Source organism: Trachypithecus francoisi, unplaced genomic scaffold (genome assembly GCF_009764315.1).
Source record: "Trachypithecus francoisi isolate TF-2019V2 unplaced genomic scaffold, Tfra_2.0 Lachesis_group4, whole genome shotgun sequence".
NCBI classification, from domain to species: Eukaryota; Metazoa; Chordata; class Mammalia; order Primates; family Cercopithecidae; genus Trachypithecus; species Trachypithecus francoisi.
In genome coordinates this window covers 7,074,817-7,096,955 of record NW_022681469.1, presented here as the reverse complement: position 1 = coordinate 7,096,955, position 22,139 = coordinate 7,074,817, and the positions used below count along the sequence as shown (strand labels likewise).

The 22,139-nt window shown below is 38.1% G+C and overlaps 1 protein-coding gene across 1 annotated transcript in view; it reads right to left on the bottom strand.

Moving 5' to 3' along the window:
* The window catches only part of KMT2C (lysine methyltransferase 2C), a 302,059-nt gene that overhangs the window by 181,235 nt on the left and 98,685 nt on the right, over window positions 1-22,139 (bottom strand). Inside the window, 4 exon segments of the mRNA XM_033193165.1 lie at window positions 420-568; window positions 4,063-4,156; window positions 4,159-4,262; window positions 18,018-18,159. Of these exon segments, the coding sequence (XP_033049056.1) occupies window positions 420-568; window positions 4,063-4,156; window positions 4,159-4,262; window positions 18,018-18,159 (489 nt within the window).

The window sequence follows — 22,139 nt, the reverse complement described above, 5'->3', positions numbered from 1 at the left end:
TATAATACTGTCATAATAAGATAATCTACCCAGCTAAGACCTATTTTCATTCATGCCCAAATAAAACAGACTCAGAATGCCACATTCCCCAAGTTCTCACTTTAAAATTTTCCCCTTTAAAATTTTCTCTTTCCTCAATTGTCAGATCTCCATGGCACTGCTATCTACACAAGAATAAATACAAGTATTTTAAAAAGCATCCAGTCTGGTGGTGATACTGTACAGATTTTAAACAAATTAGATAAACCTTATTAGACAATTTATTTTACCTAATGAGGCATATTTAATAATTATTTCTTATAGTATGATTCTAATTATTTCTAGACGAGAGGTATTTATTATTGAGGACGTTAATAATGCATTAAAATTAAAATGCTTCCAGAATTAAGAGGCAGTTATTATTGAAAACATGCCCATACCTGTAGAATCAAATAAGGCTTGGACATCAATGGCATCTGGAAGCCCAACCAGACTGAGTTCATCCCACAGTTTACCAGCCTGATCATCTGAAGCTGTCTGGGTGCTTACACTTACACAAGATACTATATTCTGCTGAGGAGATCGTTCTCTGAAAATAAAATAAAATAGCTGTGAAAGTGAAAACAAGCAGAAAATTGTTTCATTTTTAACTGTTCAAATGCAATGTACTGCCAAATCAATTTTAATTTATCAGGCATTAACTGTCATAAACCAACTTTTAGAATTCATCTGTTAGTATTATCCACGGTATAATATTAAACTGGGTTGCCGTATTATATAAGTAACAACTAAGAAAAAGAGTCTCCAAACCCATAGGGAAGTACTAGATTTGTTTTTCCATTCCATAATATAATGTTTTTAAAACTGACTCTCATATCCTAGTCAGGAATTGTATTTAACACATGAGTATTTCCTTTGGCTTTACTTAAAGGCTTACAAAACAAAACTTGATCAAATCAGAAATGTTTAGTTTGCTGTATCTTGACTGAGGACTGCCACAACAGAGGTGGCAGTTAACTATGTAAAGATAGGATATTTTCCAGGGAAAATGAAAACCCACTACAGAGTGTGAAAACAGAGGCAGGAGGAATGGAATGTATCAGCTGTAGCTTTCCTATGATCCCGTCAACAAATCTCAACAGCTGGTCTGTGGCATGACGTTGCAAGTACTCTCAATCAAGACTGTATATCACAAATTGAAAGTAAAAAGCAAAAAAGAAAATAGCTACCAAAGGCATGTAGAATAAGGAAGATAGTATAACAGCAAAAACTATAGTCTAAACAAAGAACATTGAATAAAGTAAACAACGTATGGGAGATTTCAGGCTTTCAAGCTCTAACACTTTAGGTATTATTTAAGATCATTAAATAAATAAAAATGGCTATTGTACTTAATATTAAATATGGGAAATCAGATGACTACCACTAAAACTTAAATCTTCTCCTAATACCATAGTATTTAACCTGATCATAATTCTGGATTAAATCACTATTGAATATAGATCATAACTCACTGCACTTCTGTATGCTGGATATTTATCATGATTCCTATTAAGAGAAAATCAGCACAATGACCAGGGTACTAAACATTTTTATACCTGGAATCATTGAAAGAAAAAAAGTATTAACATATTTCAATAAGTACATTTAAATATCAAACCATATAAAAATAACCAGTAATGTTTTTATGTTCAGCATTAGAAATGCATAGACTTTTTTTAAAAAGGTTTAGCATGCTATGCTAACTTTAAATTCTCATTTTAATAAATGCCCACAGTAAAATGAGAACAAATTATTTCATATAAGTATAATCTCTATTCCTACAAATATATTCTCCATTACAAATCATTGTTATTTTAGTCGGAGAAAAAAAAAAAACAGTTCATCTATAATCACTAAGTGTTGTTTTAACATACTGCTTTGCACTAGTATTTGATGAGGGAAAGGGGTGTGAAAAAATCAAGAGAATGACTAATTTATTAAGAATCAGGTCCTAACCAGCAGCTTAATCAAATTAAACCTTTAAGTTTTGAGACTGGTTTGTATGTATATACCATATCAGTAAGATATCAGTGTCAACACTAAGGATGACAGCAGCCCAGCTTAGAAAGAGATATCAAGAGGAATCAGCTGAAATGCATACCCCACAAAATTCTAAGTTATAAAACAAAAAGAGTTGAAAAAAAATCTTGATTTTTTTAGATAGTGAAAATGAGAGGAAAGACATTTTCTTTTTTTTTTTTTTTTTTTTTTTGTCGAGACGGAGTCTCGCTCTGTCGCCCAGGCTGGAGTGCTGTGGCCGGATCTCAGCTCACTGCAAGCTCCGCCTCCCGGGTTCACACCATTCTCCTGCCTCAGCCTCCCGAGTAGCTGGGACTACAGGCGCCCGCCATCTCGCCCGGCTAGTTTTTTTTTTGTATTTTTAGTAGAGACGGGGTTTTGCAGTGTTAGCCAGGATGGTCTCGATCTCCTGACCTCGTGATCCGCCCGTCTCGGCCTCCCAAAGTGCTGGGATTACAGGCTTGAGCCACCGCGCCCGGCCTGGAAAGACATTTTCAAAACCTCCTTTGTGAAAATGTTTTTTAAATTCGCTATTTAAACTTTATTAGTAACATACATTTTGTAAATATTTGAAATCATTACCAAGCTAAATTAATCGCCTACCCTTAAATGATGCCAAATTTTTAAGTGTACTTCATTAACTGGCATGTTATCATTACTTATTAAGTTGGTAAGCACTAAGTATATATAAAGACTTTCATTTAACAAAGGCTTTTATATTATTATCTGAGCTCATAAGAATTTTTCACTAAAAATTAATTTCACTTTTAAAACAAGGAAATGAAACCTATTTCTCAAGACAGGATTTTATATAATTGCCATTATTTAAGGCAGAACATGAGGATAGAAGATACAGCCTGATTCAGTCCATTAAGTTTGTTAATACTAATAAGTTTGCTGGCCTTCTGATTGTTTTATTAAGATGCGTGTACTCCATTGATAACTAAAGATAAGGCTACAGCCTCCAAAGCATCACAACTCTCCAAATATAGTACTTCTAAGCTTCCTTAAACTGTTGCACCTTAAATTCCTTTAAAAGATCCTCCCTCTTTTTCTGTTTCATTTCCTACTTTAGGTCTTCAAGGCATTGGCAGCAGTTCAAAACAAGGAGCCAATCAAGTAAGTACAACACAACAATGATTTAGTACTTAAATTTGGATATAAGCCAGATAAGCACTTGAGTGATTACATCATCACCCTCAAGAGGCAGAGTCTGTTAGCTTTGCAAGCTAAATTAATTTTTACACATTCTCATCAACTACAGAAACTTCTACTCCCTTAACCAGCACAGCCAAGTCTCCGTATTAATATGGTCTTTAAACACAACTGTACAAAATATTTTAAAATATACTAGACAAGAGCTTCAGGTAATTACAATGTGCCCATGAATACAGACATACATATATAATTACAAAAAAAAAATCCTTAAAAAAGAAAAAAGCATCTTCTGGGAAGGAAGGCAGGGGAGGGAGAGAGGGAGGGAAGAATGTATAGGACAGTGCAACATTTTCTGAAGCACATAAACATATATATAAATTAAATTAATTAAATGGATCAATGAATGAATGACACAAAAGACATGAGCAGTGAAAACCAATTCTGAATTTGCTATTGTATTGTTAGATTCTTACAATTAAAAGCTTATTTAGAGAAACAAAAGAAGGACTTCATTGATCTGTTTTATTAATATCTTCTTTCCATTTATAAATTCCATGAATTCCCTCCCTCTCAGCTTGTGTTATGTTCTTTGAAGTTTTCTTCCAAAAGTTTAGTTTTGTGATCACATCGATTTCATATACAATTAAGATAAACGTTCTTAAAAATAAGAAGAAAAATTTGTGAAAAGGACAGTTTGTTGGATTAATTGGGTTAACGGTGAGTCAGAGTATCCCATAAATGGGGAAAACATGAGACACTGTTCAACAAGAACAACCCCCATCTGAAAATTTATAAATATTACAATGGAAATAAATTATATGCAGTCTTAATCTATTCCAACAATTTAAATTCAAAACTGCTTACTTTCTCTGTCCTCTTTGTTTTCGTGGTGCTGAGTTTTGTATTTTCTCATAGGTTCCATTGCTGTTGTCATCAATGTCCTTCTTGTTAGAAGGTTGTTTCTCCATGGCAAGACAAATCCAGGCGTTACTCTGAACTGTTTTAAGTCTCCTTGTCCTAAGGAACTTTTTTCCCCACAGTAGCAAAAAGCGCAGAGCTGTTCACTAGTAAAAATGAAATGTAAGTCAGAGAAGAAGAAAAGTAGCTTTATTCAACTACTTTAAGTGACAACCATAGATACTTGTGCTTTTAAATTATGTCTAAAGTGCAAGCTAAGCTTTTCAATCTATTTTCTACAGTCTATTCAGTGATTACCCATAAGAACAATTAAGTTTAATAAATTTGGAAATCTACTTTTCCATAGCATTTTTAAAAGTAGTACACATATCAAATCCAAAAAATTCTACTTAGTACTCAGAAAAGTTATTTTCTTTCATATTTGACTAGGAAAAAATCCAAGTAAGAGAAAGCTAAAGATGAGGGCCAGGCACAGTGGCTCATGCCTGTAATCCCAGCATTCCGGGAGGCCGAAGTTCGAGACCAGCCTGCCCAACGTGGTGAAATCCCATCTCTACTAAAAATACAAAAATTAGCTGGGTGTGGTGGCGCATCCCTGTAATTCCAGTTACTCGGATGGCTAAAGCACCTCGCTTGCATTCGGGAGGCGGAGGTTGCAGTAAGCTGAGATCGAACCACTGCACTCTAGCCTGGGTGACAGAGCAAGACTGTCTCAGGAAAAAAAAAAAAAAAATGCAAGCTAAAAATGGGAAAGAAGGTAGAGTTTAGTAGCCACCCAACTGCATGACAGCTCTGTAAAACATATGGTGACAGTTTTATTTAACCACTTGATGGAACGTTCATTATGCATGATATATATATACCACACACATGCATACACATGGGGAGATATAAAAATATAAACTTAAATAGTTCCTGGGTTGAGTGGTAGGAGATTTTTGGGGAAGCAGAAGAGCTGAATAGGAGGGAAGAAAGGGATTAGGAGCAAAGGGGATTGTTTTAGGCCAGTGAAACCATTTTATATGATACTATAATGACAGATACTGAGCCCTAATGTAAACTATGGACTGTAGTTAAAAATAATGTATCTATATTGGTTTATCAACTGTAACACAGCACACAATACTAATCATGAGGGAAACTGCCGGGGGTGGAGGTGGGAGAATTAGCTCAATTTTTGTGTAAACCTAAAACTGCTCTAAGTCTATTAATTTAAAAAAAAACATTTAAAAGTTAAGAGAGAACAAACAATATACGTAATGGAATATACACTTACTAAGAGATCTTAGAAAGAATGAAATTAAAAGGACTGCTTCCTCTTGATTATATTTACACTTCACAAGATATTTACTGCTGCTATACCCAAATCCTTCTTCTGGGCATTAAAGTTACCTCTATGATATTTACCCCATGATCTTACATATCTTGCATTACCAGGTGATAGAACTAACCAATAGCCTTTTGAGGTGACTTTTTAAAACTTAGCTTTAGTTCATATTGGACTCTCAACTAATTACTTTTTATCAAAATTAGCTTTTGTTTTTCTAATAAATCACCTATTTCAAGTTCACGATAAATTATGTTGTCTGCTGGTACTGAGACATACACATATGCACAAATTAAATGTAGTCTAATTTCAAAAAAAAAAATCAAGTCAAGTTGAAAACGAAAATTTCCTCTTGCCAAAAAAAGACCACCACCATATGCTTTGCCAGTATCTTACTATACTCTTATTTGTAATTTTCACTGACTATTAAGCTTACATTTATTTCACCATATCCCATTTCTGGTTTGTTTCTTCCCCTAGAAACACTACACATGAGAAGCAACAATCAGGTTGACATTAGCCTTATCAACATTGATTGTAACAGCCCTGATTAGAAAATGGAACAACATTTTCAAGTTATTGCAGAAAAATACCTTAGCCTTCAATTTTATATTCAAAACTATCGCTTAAATATGAAGGTATAATAAAATTACTCTCTGGCTTAGAAGACATCAGAAATTTTGCCACACAACAGATCCAAAATGAAAATACTTTTAGAGAAGTACTTAAATTATTAAAGAATTAGAAAAGGTTGTATGAAGTAAGGGAGGTCAAATACCTCAGAGTAATTTATTGTTGACTTTTTTTAATACAAGGTTAAAGGAAATTTCTAGCTTTTGGTCTGGCTGTTGAAAGCTGCAAACAACATTGTGCCCAACCACACAACATAACCCAACCAGAGAATCTGCAAATTCACTTTTCTGAAGCCCATCAGAGGGCAGAAATCACAGGGCAACCAACTCACCATCAGATGAAAGACACTTCCATAAAGAAATGAGACAAAAGCACCTCTCATCAGGAAGAGGCCACTGAATACCACAAGCAGGGTAATAAGAATTCAGTAAAAGTTTTTAAGAAATTGCTAGAAGCCAAGTGTGAAACACAGTGAGACTATGTTAACACCTGTGACCACAGACAGGGGAATTCTAACCCACACAAAGGCTCCTCTCCATGTACCTCATTAGGTGCTCACACACAACCAAGAAAGAAAAACATATATACAGCAACTCAGCCAGGAACAATGGCTCACACTGTAACCCCAGTGCTTTGGGAGGTCAAGGCAGGAGGACTGCTTGACCCCAGGATTTTGAGACCAGCCTGGGCAGCATAGTGAGACCTTGTCTGTATTTATTTAAAAAAAAAAAAAAAAGAGGCCAGGCAGAGTGGCTCACATCTGTAATCCCAGCACTTTGGGAGGCTGAGATGGGCCGATCACAGGTCAGGAGTTGAAGACCAGCCTGGCCAACACGGTGAAATCCCATCTCTACCAAAAATATAAAAATTAGCCGGGCGTGGTGGCAGGTGCCCATAATCCAAGCTACTCGGGAGGCTGAGGCAGGAGAATCGCTTGAACCCAGGAGGCAGAGGTTGCAATGAACTGAGAATCGTGCCACAGCACTCCAGCCTAGATGAAAGAGCAAGACTCCATCTCAAAAAAAAAAAAAGAAAGAAAGAAAGATAACACATGTATACAGCAACTGAAAAACATTTTCTAAAATAGCATACAAAATCTTACTAGCCATTACAATAATGTAAACCATAACCACCAATTAAAAGGCAAAAATCACCAATTAAAAGACCATTTTTGAGAACAGATTAAAATTAGATTTAAAAATTGGTTGCGGCTGGGTGCAAATACAAAAAACTTAGCCAGGTATGGTGGTGCACACCTATAATCCCAGCTACTCGTGAGGCTGAGGAAGGGGAATTGCTTGAACCAGGGAGGTGGAGGTTGCAGTGAGCCGAGATCACGCCACTGCCCTCCAGCCTGGGTGACAGAGCAAGACTCTGTCTCAAAAAAAAAATTTAAAAAAAATAGGTGCAAAATCTGTTGGAAGTATAAACACAAGAGACACATAAAACAAGGACAAAAATGTTGATGGGAAAGGATGTAAAAAGATACCAGGCAAACATAAACCAAAAGGAAGTTTGAGTGGCAATAATTTTATCAGACAAAATGAAAGTTAAGTCAAAAAGAAAACACAGCATTAGAGATGAAAACAATATCATACACTAACAAAATTATCAATAGCAGTATAATAGATATCCATCATAACTATATACTCAGACCAACAGGCCTCAAAATGAATCTCTAATCTGAAAGAGATGGTTAAGCATCTCTAATCTGAAAATCCAAAATCTAAACTGCTTCAAAATTCAAAACTTTTTAAGCACCAACATGGTATCACAAGTAGAAAATTTCATACCTAAGTACTTAATAAACTCTGTTTCAAGCATAAAATTACTTAAATATTCTATAAAATTACCTTCAGGCTATGTGTATAAGGCATATACAAAACATAAACGAATTTCATATTTATAAATGTCTCCCATCCCCAAAATAACTTACTATGTATGTGCAAATATTCCAAAATCCAAAAAAATCCAAAATCCAAAACACATCTGGTCCCATTTTGTTTTTGGTTTTTTTTTTTAGATGGAGTCTCACTCTGTCGTCCAGGCTGGAGTGCAATGGTACAGTCTAGGTTCACTGTAACCTCCACCTCCTGGATTCAAGCAATTCTCCTGCCTCAGCCTCCCAAGTAGCAGGGACTACAGGCACACACCATAACATCTAACTAATTTTTGTATTTTTAGTAGAGACGGAGTTTTGCCATGGTGGCCAGGCTGGTCTCAAACTCCTGGCCTCAGGTGATCCACCTGCCTTGGCCACCTAAAGTGCTGGAGTTACAGGTATGAACCCACTGCGCCCGGCCTATCCCAAGCATTTTGGATAAGAGATACTCAACCTGTACTAACAAAACTCAAAGATTAAAAAAAAAAAGATCAACAACAGTGGAAGATTTTAATTATTTTTCTCAGAAAATACTATATCAAACTGATAAAAATTAAGTATTGAACATCTTTACTGTTCATTATTAATTACCTGAGCATAATAAATTAGTTTGAGATACTATATTCAGTTCTATCTACAACTAAAAGTTCACATTCTTTTCAAGTATATTAAAATATTTCCAGAGTGGATTACATAGTAGGCCATAAAAGAGTACATGATACATAGCAAGTGACCAATATCATGCAGGCAACATTCTCTGACAATAATGCAGTAAAACTAAAAATGGATAATAAATGGATAACTTAAAATTTTCCAGCCAGGTGCAGTGGCTCATGACTGTAATTCTGACACTTTGGGAGGCTGAAGCAGGTGGATCACCTGAGGTCAGGAGTTTGGCGAAACACCATCTCTACTAAAAATACAAAAATTAGCTGGGTGTGGTGGCGCACACCTGTAGTCCCAGCTACTCGGGAGGCTGAGGCAGGAGAACTGCTTGAACCTAGGAGGCAGTGGTTCCAGTGAACCAAGATCACACCACTGCATAGCCTGGGCAACAGAGCAAGACTCCCTTTCAAGAAAAAAAAATCCAAGTATTTGGAAACTAGAAAAGATATTGTTTAAGAATCTTTCACTTAAAATGGAAATCCCAATATCTGAAATAAAATCATAATGAAAAACAATATAAAATTGATATAAAATATAAAATACTGAATATAAAAATTTCAATATATTACTGTAAGTCCTAGCAAGAGCAATATGATCAAGAGAAAGATATAAGGGATCCCAGCATGAAAGGAAGAAGTGAAACTGTCTTTATTTGCTGATGGCATGATCTTATATATGCAAAACCCTAAAGACTCCACCAAAACACTGTTAGAACTAATAAACAAATTTGATAAAGTAGCAGAATATAAAGTAAATATACAAAAATCAGCAGCATTTCTATATACTAATAGCAAACGATCCTAAAAGAAAATTAATACAATCCCATTTATAATAGCAACAAAAAAATTAAATACTTAGGTGTAATTTCAACCAGGGAGGTAAAAGACCTGTATACTGAAAACTATGAAACTCACAAAAGAAATTTAAGAAAACACAAAGAAATGGAAAGATATCCTATGTTCATGAACTGGAAGAATTAATACTGTGAAACTAGCTGTCCATACTACCCAAAGTGATCTACAGATTCAATGCAATATCTATCAAAATTCCAATGTCAGTTTTCACAGAAATAATTATCCTTAAATTCATATGGAAGCACAGAAGACATCAAATAGCCGAAACCACCTTGAGCAAAAAGAACAATGATGGACACATCACACTGTCTGATTTCAAAACATTACAAAATGATTGTAACCAAAATAGTACGGTACTGGCATTTTAAAAAAAAAACACACATCTGGACAGGCACGGTGGTTCACACTTGTAATCCCAGCACTTGTGTAGGCTAAGGCAGGCAGACTGCTTGAGCCCAGGAGTTTGAAATCAGCCTGGGCAACATGGTGAAATCCCATTTCTACTAAAAATAAAAAACAAGCCAGGGGTGATAGTGAACGCCTATAGTCCCAGGTACTCAGGAGGCTCAGGTGGGTGGATGGCTTCAGCTCAGGAGGCAGAGGGTGCAGAGAGCCAAGATCACACCAGCGCACTCCCGCCTGGGCACAGACACCACCCTGGCTCAAAAAACAACAAGACACATCGACCAATGGAACAGGAATGAACTCACACATTTACACTCGGTTGATTTATAACAAAGATGCCAAGAAAACACGATGGGTAAAGAACTGACTCCTCAATAAATGGCGCTGAGAAAACTGTATGTCCATCATCACAAGAATAATATCATACCCTTGTCTCACATAACACACAAAAATCAATTCAAAATAAAGTCTTAAGTTTAAGATGTCAAACTATAAAACTACTAGAATAAAACATAGGGAGAAAGTTCCATGTGGGCAATAACTTTTTGGATATGACCCTGAAAGGACAGGCAACAAAAGCAGTAATAGACAAATGGGATGGCTAAACTACAAAGCTCTTTATGGCAAATGAAAATATTAACAAAGTAAAGAGACAACCCACGGAATGGGAGAAAATATTCAGTATCCAAATTACATATGGAACCCAACTAAACAGCAAGAAAACAACCTGATTAAAAAATAGCTGAACAAACATTTCTCAAAAGAACACATACAAATGGCCAACAGGTACACGAGAAAATGCTCAGTATCACTACTTATTAGGGAAATGAAAATTAAAACAACAATGCCATATCACCTACCACCTGTTCAAGTGGCTATTAATAAAAAGAGGAAAGGTAAGTATTACCAAGGATAGAGAAAAAATGGAAGTCCTGTACACTGTTGTGGGGGTGTCCATTAGTACAGCCATTATGGAAAATGGTAAAAAATTTTCTCAAAAAACTAAAAATAGAATTACCATATAATCTAGTAATCACACTTCTGGGTATATATCCAAAGGAACTGAAATAAATGTCAAAAGGATATCTGCATGCCCACGCGTACTAGAGCATTACTTATAATAGCCAGATATGGAAACAACCTAAGTATCCATCAATAGATGAATGGATAAAGAAAATATGGTTATCTATAAACAACGGAATACTATTCAGCCTTGAAAAGCGGGAGGATGGTGGCTCATGCCTATAATCAAAGCACTTCGGGAGGCCAAGGCTGGAGGACTGCTCATGCCCAGATATTCAAAACCAGCCTGGGCAACATAGTAAGACTCCATCTCTACATAAAATTTAAAAAATTAGCCTGGTGTGGTGAGCGCACACCTGTAGTCCCAGGAGGCTGTGGTGGGAGGCCTGCTTGAGCCCAGGAAGTTGAGATGCAGTGAGTTGTGATCACGGCACTGTACTCCAGCCTGGGTGACAGAGTGACACCCTGTCAAAGAAAAAAAAGAGAGAGAGACAGAGAGGGAGGGAGGGAGGGAGGGAGGGAGGGAGGAAGGAAGGAAGGAGGAAGGAAGGAAGGAAGGAAGGAAGGAAGGAAGGAAGGAAGGAGGAAGGAAGGAAAGAGAGGGAGGGAAGGGGGGTAGAAAAAGAGGGGGAGGGAAGGGAAGCAGGGAGGGAAGGAGAAGGGGAGGGAAAAGAGGGGAGGGGAGGGATTAAGGAAAGAGGGAGGGAAAGGGGGAGAGGGGAGAGAGAGGGGAAGAAGGCGGGGGGGAGGGGGAGAGAGGGGGGGAGAGAGAGAGAGAGACAGAGAGAGAGAAGCGGGAGGGACCTGTCATTTGCAACAACTCAGAAGAATCTAGAGAATATTATGCTAAGTGAAATAAGCCAGGCACAGAAAGACAAATACTGCATGATCTCACTTATATGCAGAATCTAAAAAAGTTGAACTAATAGAACTAGTAGTAGAGTCATGGTAACCAGACACTCAGAGAAGGTAAGGCGGGAAGAAAGAAATGGTAAGTTGTTGATCAAAGGACACAAAGGTTGAGATAGGAGGAATAGGTTTTGAGACATACTGCAGAGCAAGGTGATCTATATTTTAAAATAACTATTAGTTTGGTGCAAAGGATATGAAGGTGGACACAGGAAGAACAGGTTTTGAGACATAATGCAGAGCAGGGCGACCTACATTTTAAAATAACTATTAGTTTGGTACTAAAGTAATTGCAGTTCTGCCATTAAAAGTAATGGCAAAAATCGCAATCACTTGTGCACCAACCTAAGAGTAAATGTCAAATGCCCAACCATAACAAATGAGAGGTAATCAAGGTAATGGATCTGTTAATTTACTTGATTCATTCCACTCTACATTCACGAATTCAAACATCACACTGTACTCATAAATGCACAATTAGGATTTGCCAATCAAAAATAACATTAAAAAATAATAAATGTATCATGAATCATTTTAGATAAAATGTATACGTTCTGAGAAAAATATAACATGAGAAAACTGGTGCAAGATGAAACAGACAGCTGAATAAAAAAAATTTGGAAGTGGGGAGCAAATTTAGGGAATACATATTCAAAGAAAAAAAATCTTTGAATTGAACTGATAGAGTGACTTCTCTTTCTGTAAGAAACCCCACAGACCCACGTAATTTTATGACAGTTACTTCAAACTTTCATGGAGTCAATACCTATCTTACAGATATTGTTCCGGAAAATATAAGAAAACTGAAAGGTGCCTCACGTACGAGGCTAGTGCAATTTTGTCTCCAAAACTAGGACATTACAATATTACAAAAATTCATATTGCTTAGGAAGATAAATATGAGCTAACTAAAATCCAACAGCATGTTTAAAAAAATGTCATAATCAAGTAATGTTTATTGCAAGTAATCAAGTAATGCTTACTATCTTCTACAGAAGTGGTTTTTTCTTATTGAATTGTTCTGCTTCATTTTTAAATACATATGGACATAAGTTCTTTGTCAGATGTATGCTTTAGAAATATTTTTCCCTTTTCTGTCATTTATCTTTTTACTCTTGTTTTGGTATATTTCATCAAAAGTTTTAAATTTAAGTATAGTGGTATTAATCAATCCTTTTCTTTTTTTTTTGTTTTTGTTTTTGAGACGCGGTTTCTGTCTTGTTGCCCAGGCTGGAGTGCAGTGGCGCGATCTTGGCTCACTGCAACGTCCACCTCCCAGGTTCAAGCAATTCTCCTGCCTCACACTCCCAAGTAGTTGGGATTACAGGCACCTGCCACCACGCCCAGCTAATTTTTGTATTTTTAGTAGCGATGGGGTTTCACCATGTTGGCCAGGCTGGTCTCGAACTCCTGACCTCAGGGATCCACCTGCCTTAGCCTCCCAAAGGGCTGGGATTACAGCATGTAACCCACCGCACCCGGCCTCTTTTCATGTGTGTTTTCTTTTTTTTGAGACAGTCTTACTCTGTCACCCAGGCAGAAGTGCAGTGGCAGGATCACAGCTCACTGTAGCCTCGACTTCCTGGACTCAAGCGATCCTCCCACCTCAGCCTCCTGAGTAGCACCACCACGTCCTACTAATCTTTGTATTTTGTGTAGAGATGGGGTTTTGCCATGTTCCAGACTGGTCTCGAACTCCTAGGCTCAAGCAATCCTCCTGCCTCAACCTCCCAAAGTGCTAGGATTACAGGCATGAGCCACTATGCCTGGGCAATCAACCCTTTTCTATAATTAGTGCTTTCCATTTGTTTTTTAAAAGTCTTTCCTTACCCCCAAAGCAATGAAGAAATTCTTCTACATTAACTTCTTTTACTAATTTGCTTCTCACATATGTCTATAACTGGAGTTGACATGAATAAATTAGGTCTACTTTCTTCTTTTTTTTTAAGTACATATAATTTTTCTCACACAACTGTTGAGAGACTTCCTTCCTCATTAATTTGTGATGCCCCTTTGTTATAAATAACTTATTCATATTACTCATGTATCTGTAGCTGGGTTCCCTATTCTGATCCACTGGTCTATCTGTCTATTTCTGTGGTAATACAGCACTGACTTAATTTACTAGCATGTTATGAAAGTCTTAGCATCAAGTAAAGCAATCCTTCCTCTTCTTCATGGGTCCTTTGGTTTATCCTGTCTTTTGCATATTCATATAAATTAAAATCAGCTTGTAAAATTTACTGTAGAAATTTTTATTAGAAATTTCTTGAACCTACAGATAAATTGGGAAAGAATATCTTTAAAATACTGAATCCCCTAAAATGTGAATATTCTATTTCTATTATGTCTGTGTTCCTTAATCTTTCCAGAAAGTTTTATAATTTTCTCTAGTAAAATAAAAGTCTTACATTTTTGCACATAATCCTAGTCACATATAATTTTATATTATTGGAAAATAATACGCTAAAAAATACCATTTAACTCTGTTCCTATATAAACACATGTGATTTTTGCATTTTGATTTTGTATCTAGCAATCTTGCTAAAATCCTATTAATTGTAATAGGATGATTACAGATTCATTTAGAACATTTTATATACTGCACCATTAAAATTCATTAAATTCCATCTGTACATCCTATTTTAAGGAAACTATGGGACAGAGAGATAAAAATGAATAAAGGTCAAAAGTGGTGGAGCTTGGAATAAACATCAGGTCTGTATTTATGGTACGCTGGCCTTCTCACAGTGTACATTCAGTCTGTCCTGTCTAATGAAAGTAACAGTGGTAGTGGTAGTATAACCCAGGATAAATAAATAACAATGGCATTGCTTATTAATCTACCTCAAGATTATGTTTCCATATGGTATGAGCATCAATCTACCTATATTTTTTAAGTAGACAGTCAATTATTGAGTAACCTATTCTTTTCCACTGATAGGCCATGATTATTATAAAAGAAATTATCATATATTCATGAGTAGCTTTTAACTTTCATTCTTTGTACAAGTATTAGATGAGGAGTAACAGTGACCGTGTGCTACTCACAGGGGACAAAAAGATAAGTCAGTCAGGCATACTCTGTCCTTAAGATCTGCAGAAGAACCAAGCAAGGAAGTTAAGAACTACAATGGGTTCCTGAAGTAGGCCTAGAGGATACCGAGACACAGAATACTTTCAGAAGGCTCTCAGGCACCTGCTCTAAACTAGCAAATATTCTGCATTCTGTACCTCTCAATTCCACATATGCATTACACCATTTCTAATTGCTACAGAAAACAGTAAAAATTAAAGTTTATGGTAGTATCAAACCACAAAAATTTAAGCAGAATTTTAAATGTTTTTCAATCAACTAGAACGCATTATTCATTAAAAAAATATTTATACAGCACCTAATCTCTGTCAGGGACTACTAGGTGCAGGACACAGTGCAGTGAACAAAGCCCACCAGCAAAGTGCCTGCCTTCAGAATTCACATGACAGTCAAATGAACTGTTGGAAAATAATAAGTGCCACAAACAGAAAGGGGAACATCACATACCGGGGCCTGTTGTGGGGTGGGGGGAGTGGGGAGGGATGGCATTAGGAGATATACCTAATGTAAATGACAAGTTAATGGGTGCAGCACACCAACATGGCACATGAATACATATGTAACAAACCTGCACGTTGTGCACATGTACCCGAGAACATAAAGTAAAAAAAAGAAAAAAAGAAAAAAGAAAAATATAGCAGGTTACTATGTAAAATATGGTGGGAGCTGCTGCTGTTTTCTTTTCCATCCTACTCCTTTATTTTGAAAACGTTCAAACCTCCCAAAAAATACTAGAGGAGGAGGAGAGGACTGCAGTATAACAAACACCAGTGTGTTCTTTACTTTGATTCACACTGTATGTTCTTTTTCCTGAGCTGACTGAGACTAAGCTAAATGTGGCCCTTCAGAGGAGGATAGTATTATCAGCAAGGTGTCCTCTCTGGGAGGTAAACCAGGAGACAAGCAAAGCAAGCACCAAAGCTCTCAGACAGAAACCCCATCAGCACATGTAAAGGAGTGAGGCCAATGTGGTGAGAGCACAGTAAGTGACAAATGACATGAGAGAGAGAGTCAGGAACAGATCACACCTTGTAGACATGGTAAGTACTTGAAATTATGAATATAATTCAAATATTTAATTTAAATATAATAGTCATGAAAGAGAGTGGATAGTGGGGACCTGATTATCATTATTAGAATAATTTTTGCAACTGTGCTATAAACAAATTGTACTATGGAAGGGTAAAGAGTAGCAGAAAGACTGTTTAAAAGGCTACTACAACTTTCAAGGGATAACAGTGACTTCAACCAAAATGGTAGGCAAGTTAAGGCAGTAACAAGTTGCTCGGGTTATCAAGTTGAGCTATAAGGTATGAGAAAAGATAGAAATCAAGGATTAACTTCCAAAGTTTCTGGACTGAACAACTGAGTGAATACTGGCGTTATTTATTGAAATGAGGAAATCTTAGGGAGAAGCAGATTTGGGGCAGAGGTGGAGGCAGAATCAAGCACGGTACTGGACATGTTAAGGGTGAGGTGTCTAACACACTTCCAAATGGAGATGTCAAGCAGACAACTGGACATAAAGGTCTGGAGATCAGGTAAAGAAGAATGGAAATGAACATATGAGACTCTTAAGGGCATACACAGAGGTTACAGCTATCAGAATGAATGAGCTTTCTTTCCTAGGGGGTGAACAGAGACAAAAAGTAGACAAGATATCTGAGGATGTATCCTTAAGAATTCCAAAATTATAAACATGTAGAGTCTCCACAGCAACTAGCAAAAGACAAAATGAGGAGTGAGATGTCCCAAAAGCAAACAAAAGAAAATGCTTCAAGAAGATGAGAGAGGCCAGGTGCAGTGGTTCATGCTTGTAATTCCACCACTTAGGGAGGCTAAGACAAGACTGCTTTAGCCCAGGAGTTCCAGACCAACCTGGATAACATAAAGAGACCCAATCTCTACCAAAAAAAAAAAAACTTAAAAATTAGTCAAGTATGGTGGCACACACCTGTAGTCCCAGCTACCTGGGAGGCTAAGGTGGGAGGATCACCTGAGCCTGGGAGGTTGAGGCTACAGTGAGCTCTGATCATACCACTGCACTCCAGCCTGAGTAACACAGTAAGACCCTGCCTCAAAAAAATAAAAAAAATAAAAATTAAAAAATAAAAAAAAAAAAGAAAGGAAAGGAAGAAAAGGAAGAGGAAAAGGAAGGGGGAGGGAAAGGAAGGGAGGAAGGAGGGAGAAGGGATGGAGAGGAAGGAGGGAGGAAGGGAGGGAAGGAAGGAGGGGAAGAAGGGAGGGAGGGAGAGAAGGAGGGAGGGAAGAACATGGGAGTACTAAACTGATGGATAATTTCATTATTTTATTCATGTTTTTCAAACAAGGTCTAAAAACTCTTAAGACTTCAAAGCTGAATTATAGAATGATAGGTTACAGGCCCAGTGTGGTGGCTCGTGCCTGTAATCCCAGCACTGTGGGAGGCCAAGGCAGGCGGATCATGAAGTCAGGAGATCGAGACCATCCTGGCCAACATGGTGAAACCCTGTCTCTACTAAAAATACAAAAATTAGCTGGGCATGGTGGTGATGCCTATAATCCCAGCTACTCGGGAGCCTGAGGCAGAAAAATTGTTTGAATCAGGGGGTCGGAGGTTGCAGGGAGCCGAGATGGCGCCACTGCACTCCAGCTTGGTGACAGAGCAAGACTTCATCTAAAAAAAAAAAGGAGGGGGCAGGGTGGAAAGAAAGAAAAACAAAACATACATTATAATGTCCTGTGAGTCCTTTTTTAATGAATGGGGAGAAGGTAAGGAACAAAAGTATAAACTTAAGTTTATAGGTAAGTATCAAAAATTAATCATCATGCTAAATGCTCACATTTATGTCTTCTGCCAGGAATAGCACATTGGTAATATTCTGTACTGGCCTGAGGTGACTAGAGTAAAACCCTAGTGTGCTGCCGTGTTCTACAATTGCCTAAGCCCACAGATGTACCCAACCCAATTACACACAGAGGCATCAGCTTCAAATTCAGCTACTAAATCATAAAAGTCCACCCAGATTTTCATCCTAAACTCATACTCCTTGAATTTTCTCTATAGTCGATTCACTGTTTTATTCCTGTCACTAATATCCAATCCAGCTGCATTCATTCTCTAACCTGATTTTGGCTTCTACACCAACAGAGACCAGGGAGTTTGCCGATTCCTCAGACACAGATCGCTGAAGAGCTGGAATTAGCTGTTTGCTGTTATCCACTTCTGCTTCAGCATCCTCTTCTGCAGATTGTTCTTTGATTTCCGCTTAATAGTAAACAAGAGAAAACAAAGAGTCATTTTTGTATTGATATGAATCACTGGTGAATTTATCTATAAAGCATAGGTCATAATGTAAAAAGAAGCAACAAACAACAATACTTCACTCACACAGGAAAGTTTACGCACATAATGAGTGGTATTGTGCATCTTTATTCTCTACTGCAAAATGATTATCAACATAATGTGAAGCATGGTACACTTTTACTTGCGCCCGAATTATAGCTGACTCAGAGAAGTTTCATCCTAGCAATAAATGTTAAGAATCTTGGCCAGGCATGATGGCTCATGCCTGTAATCCCTGCACCAATTTGAGAGGCCAAAGCAGGCAAATCCCTTGAGTTCAGGAGTTTGAGACTGGCCTGGGCAAGATGGTGAAATCTCATCTCAACAAAAAATATAAAAATTAGCCAGGCAAGGTGGTGAGTGCTTCCAGTGTCAGCTACTCAGGAGGCTGAGATAGAAGGATATGCCTTGAACCTGGGAGGCAGAGGCTGCAGTGAGCCAGGATCATGCCACTGCACTCAGACCTGGGTGACAAAGCCAGACCCCATCTCAAAAATAGAATCTTATTTTGGCCAGGTGTGGTGGCTCACACATGTAATCCCAGCACCTTGGGAGGCTGAGGCAGGCGTATTGCTTGAGCCCAGTAGTTCAAGACAGCCTGGGAAACATGGTGACATCCCATCTCTACAAAAAATTAGCCAAGGATAGTGGCACACGCCTGTAGTCCTAGCTACTCAGGTGGCTGAGGCGGGAGAATCAACCAAGCCCCGACAGTTGAGGCTACAGTGAGCTGTGATGATACCACTGGACTCCAGCTTGGGCAACACATCCAGATCCTACCTCAAAAACAAAAATAATTTTTTTTTTTTTTTTTGATGGAGTCTCGCTCTGTCAGTCAGGCTGGAATGCAATGGCACGATCTCAACTCACTGCCACCTCTGCCTCCCGGGATCAAGTGATTCTTCCGCCTCAGCCTCCCGAGTAGCTGGGATTACAGGCACCCACCACCACACCTGGCTAATTTTTGTATTTTTAGTAGAGACTGGGTTTCACCATGTTGGCCAGGCTGGTCTTAAACTCCCGACCTCAGATGATCCACCCACCTCAGCATCCCAAAGTGCTGGAATTATAGGCATGAGCTACTGTGCCCGGCCAGAAAAGAATCTTATTTTCAGGATTATAGCAATTGGTCTACAGAACAAATGTATTTCAAAGTGAGTCATTAAAAATCGTTTCATACTTTATATTATCATTAAAAGACTCATTATGTATCCTAATTAGTCATTCTAAAGGCTTAATATTTGAAAAGGACAAACCTTCACCTTACTGCCTGTTTCCATTCTCCTTGAGTCCAACCCCAAACACCTTAAATGTTCTTTCTCAGGAGGCAACCTAATAGCTGAGAGGATTTCCATACACCACTACCCCAACATCATTCTTCTCGTTTAATAAAAATTGTATGCCCACTCTGTCTGTCATACTCTATTACTAGAATGAAGGGACATTACACCTCCCCACCAGTGCTCATGATGCAGTTCTATGCTCTTGGCTGGCTCCTTCTTTTCTAACTTGAAATTTATTTAGACCTTTCTGTATCACTAACCCCAAACAAACAAAAAAATCTTAAAGTCCTTTCAAGCTCCTTTTCCGTCTTTCCTTTTACCACCAAATTCATGAGATGGCACAATAAACTGACTGAACTCTACTACCTTCCCCTTCAACTATACCTTTCTAATTGTATCCAGCCTATTATAACAATTATTCTCAGCCGGGTGCAGTGGCTCGCACCTGTAATCCTAGCACTTTGGGAGGCCAAGGTGGACAGATCACCTGAGGTCCGGAGTTCGAGACCAGACTGACCAACATGGTGAAACCCTGTCTCTACTAAAAATATAAAATTAGCAGAGCATGGTGGCACATGCCTGTAATCCCAGCTACTCAGGTGACTGAGGCAGGAGAATCGCTTGAATCTGGGAGGTGGATGTTGTGGTGAGCTGAGATCATGCCATTGCACTCCAGCCTGGGCAACAGGAACTAAACTCCATCTCAAAACACACACACACACACAATTATTCTCATCAACACCACCCATGGATCAACCAGTCACCACTCACAAGCTTTCTTCAAACATCCTAAAAATTCATTTCACACCAAGACCACTTCCTCCTTAGTGAAATGTTCTTCTATCTTTTATAAGCAGGGAGATATAATAGTCTAATATCTGTCTCTTCAGCTGATTTCCTTTAAGACCTCTAAATATAGGTACAGCCATCTATACATCCTTTATACACTCCTGGGTTGGTTGGTTGTTTTTGTTTTTGAGAAAAGGACTCACTCTGTCGCCCACACTGCAGTGAGGTAGTATGATCATTCACATTCCTGGGCTCAAGCAATCCTCCCACCTCAGCCTCCCAAGCAGGTGGGACTACAGGTACATGTTACCACATTCTTTTTCATCTTTTTGTAGAAATGAGGGTCTCACTATGCTGCCCAGGCAAGTCTCAAACTCCTGGCCTCAAGTCATCCTCCTGCCTTGGCCTCCCAAAGTGCCAGGAATACAGGCATGAGCCACTGCGCCCAGCCTATAAGCTCCTCCTTGAAGAACTTAATTATTATTCACATTTCAACAGTTCTCTCTGGACTTAATGATTTGTAAATCAACATCTCTAGCACCAACTTGTCTCCTGAGTTCCACACCATATTTCAACTATACACTAGACATATTTAGCATCTTGAACACTAAATTTCACACAAAACTTGATTTCTTATCACTCAGATTAGCACTTCAATGTGACTTTCCTTTTTTTTGAGACGGAGTCTCGCTCTGTCGCCCAGGCTGGAGTGCAGTGGCCGGATCTCAGCTCACGGCAAGCTCCGCCTCCCGGGTTTACACCATTCTCCTGCCTCAGCATCCCAAGTAGCTGGGACTACAGGCGCCTGCCACCTCGCTTGGCTAGTTTTTTTGTATTTTTTTAGTAGACACGGGGTTTCACCACGTTAGCCAGGATGGTCTCCATCTCCTGACCTCGTGATCCGCCCGTCTCGGCCTCCCAAAGTGCGGGGATTACAGGCTTGAGCCACCACGCCCGGCCTGACTTTCCTTTTTTAAAAAAAAAAAAAAAAAACTATCTTCTACAATCAAAATGAATTTTAGAAAAATATTGTGAAAAACGAATAATTTGTATAACTATACTTGCGTAGTTAGAAAAAACTACAAATAACTGTGAGTCCTATCAAATCATAAAATTAATGATAACATGAAGCATCAAACAGATGGTTTTGGTTTTCATACTTAACATGTTTCTTTCCTTTTTTAAAAAATTGAAATAGAAAAGCTGACCTTAAATTGTTTATGCAGTCTATCAATCAAGGTGTCCTGTCTATCCCTAGAGACAAAATTGATAAAGTACCTAGAATCAAATCTACAAATACAAGTCTGTATTCAAAAGGAATCATAAAATGAAAATTTACATTTCTATGTGACAAATGACCTCATGAACAAAATGAATGTGTCGCAGATGAGAGAAAATAAATACAATTTGAATCCCTCCCCCTAAAAAAGGTATTCAGATCAAGAATAGCTAAAGAACTCCAAAGATGAACACGGCACATAAACCTGCAGAAAGCACACAAAGGACAAAACACATACTCTTCATCTCCTATACTTTTCAAGTGTTAGCAGGGCACATAACTGCTCAGCTAGAGACTTTATTCCCCAACCCTCTTTGCAGCAAACCATGGCAAGTTCTTACAAAGAGAATATGACCAGACGCAACTGTGCAACTTCATCATCTAAAAGGAAGTGACCTGCTCTTAACTAAATTATAGTCCCCTTTCCTACGTACTGGAATGGACATGACAGCAACCCAGCTGCAATGCTGCCAATGAGGGGCAATGCTCCAGGTGATGGCAGAGAGACAAGATAGAAGAAACTTGGGTCAACAAACAATAATGTGGAACAA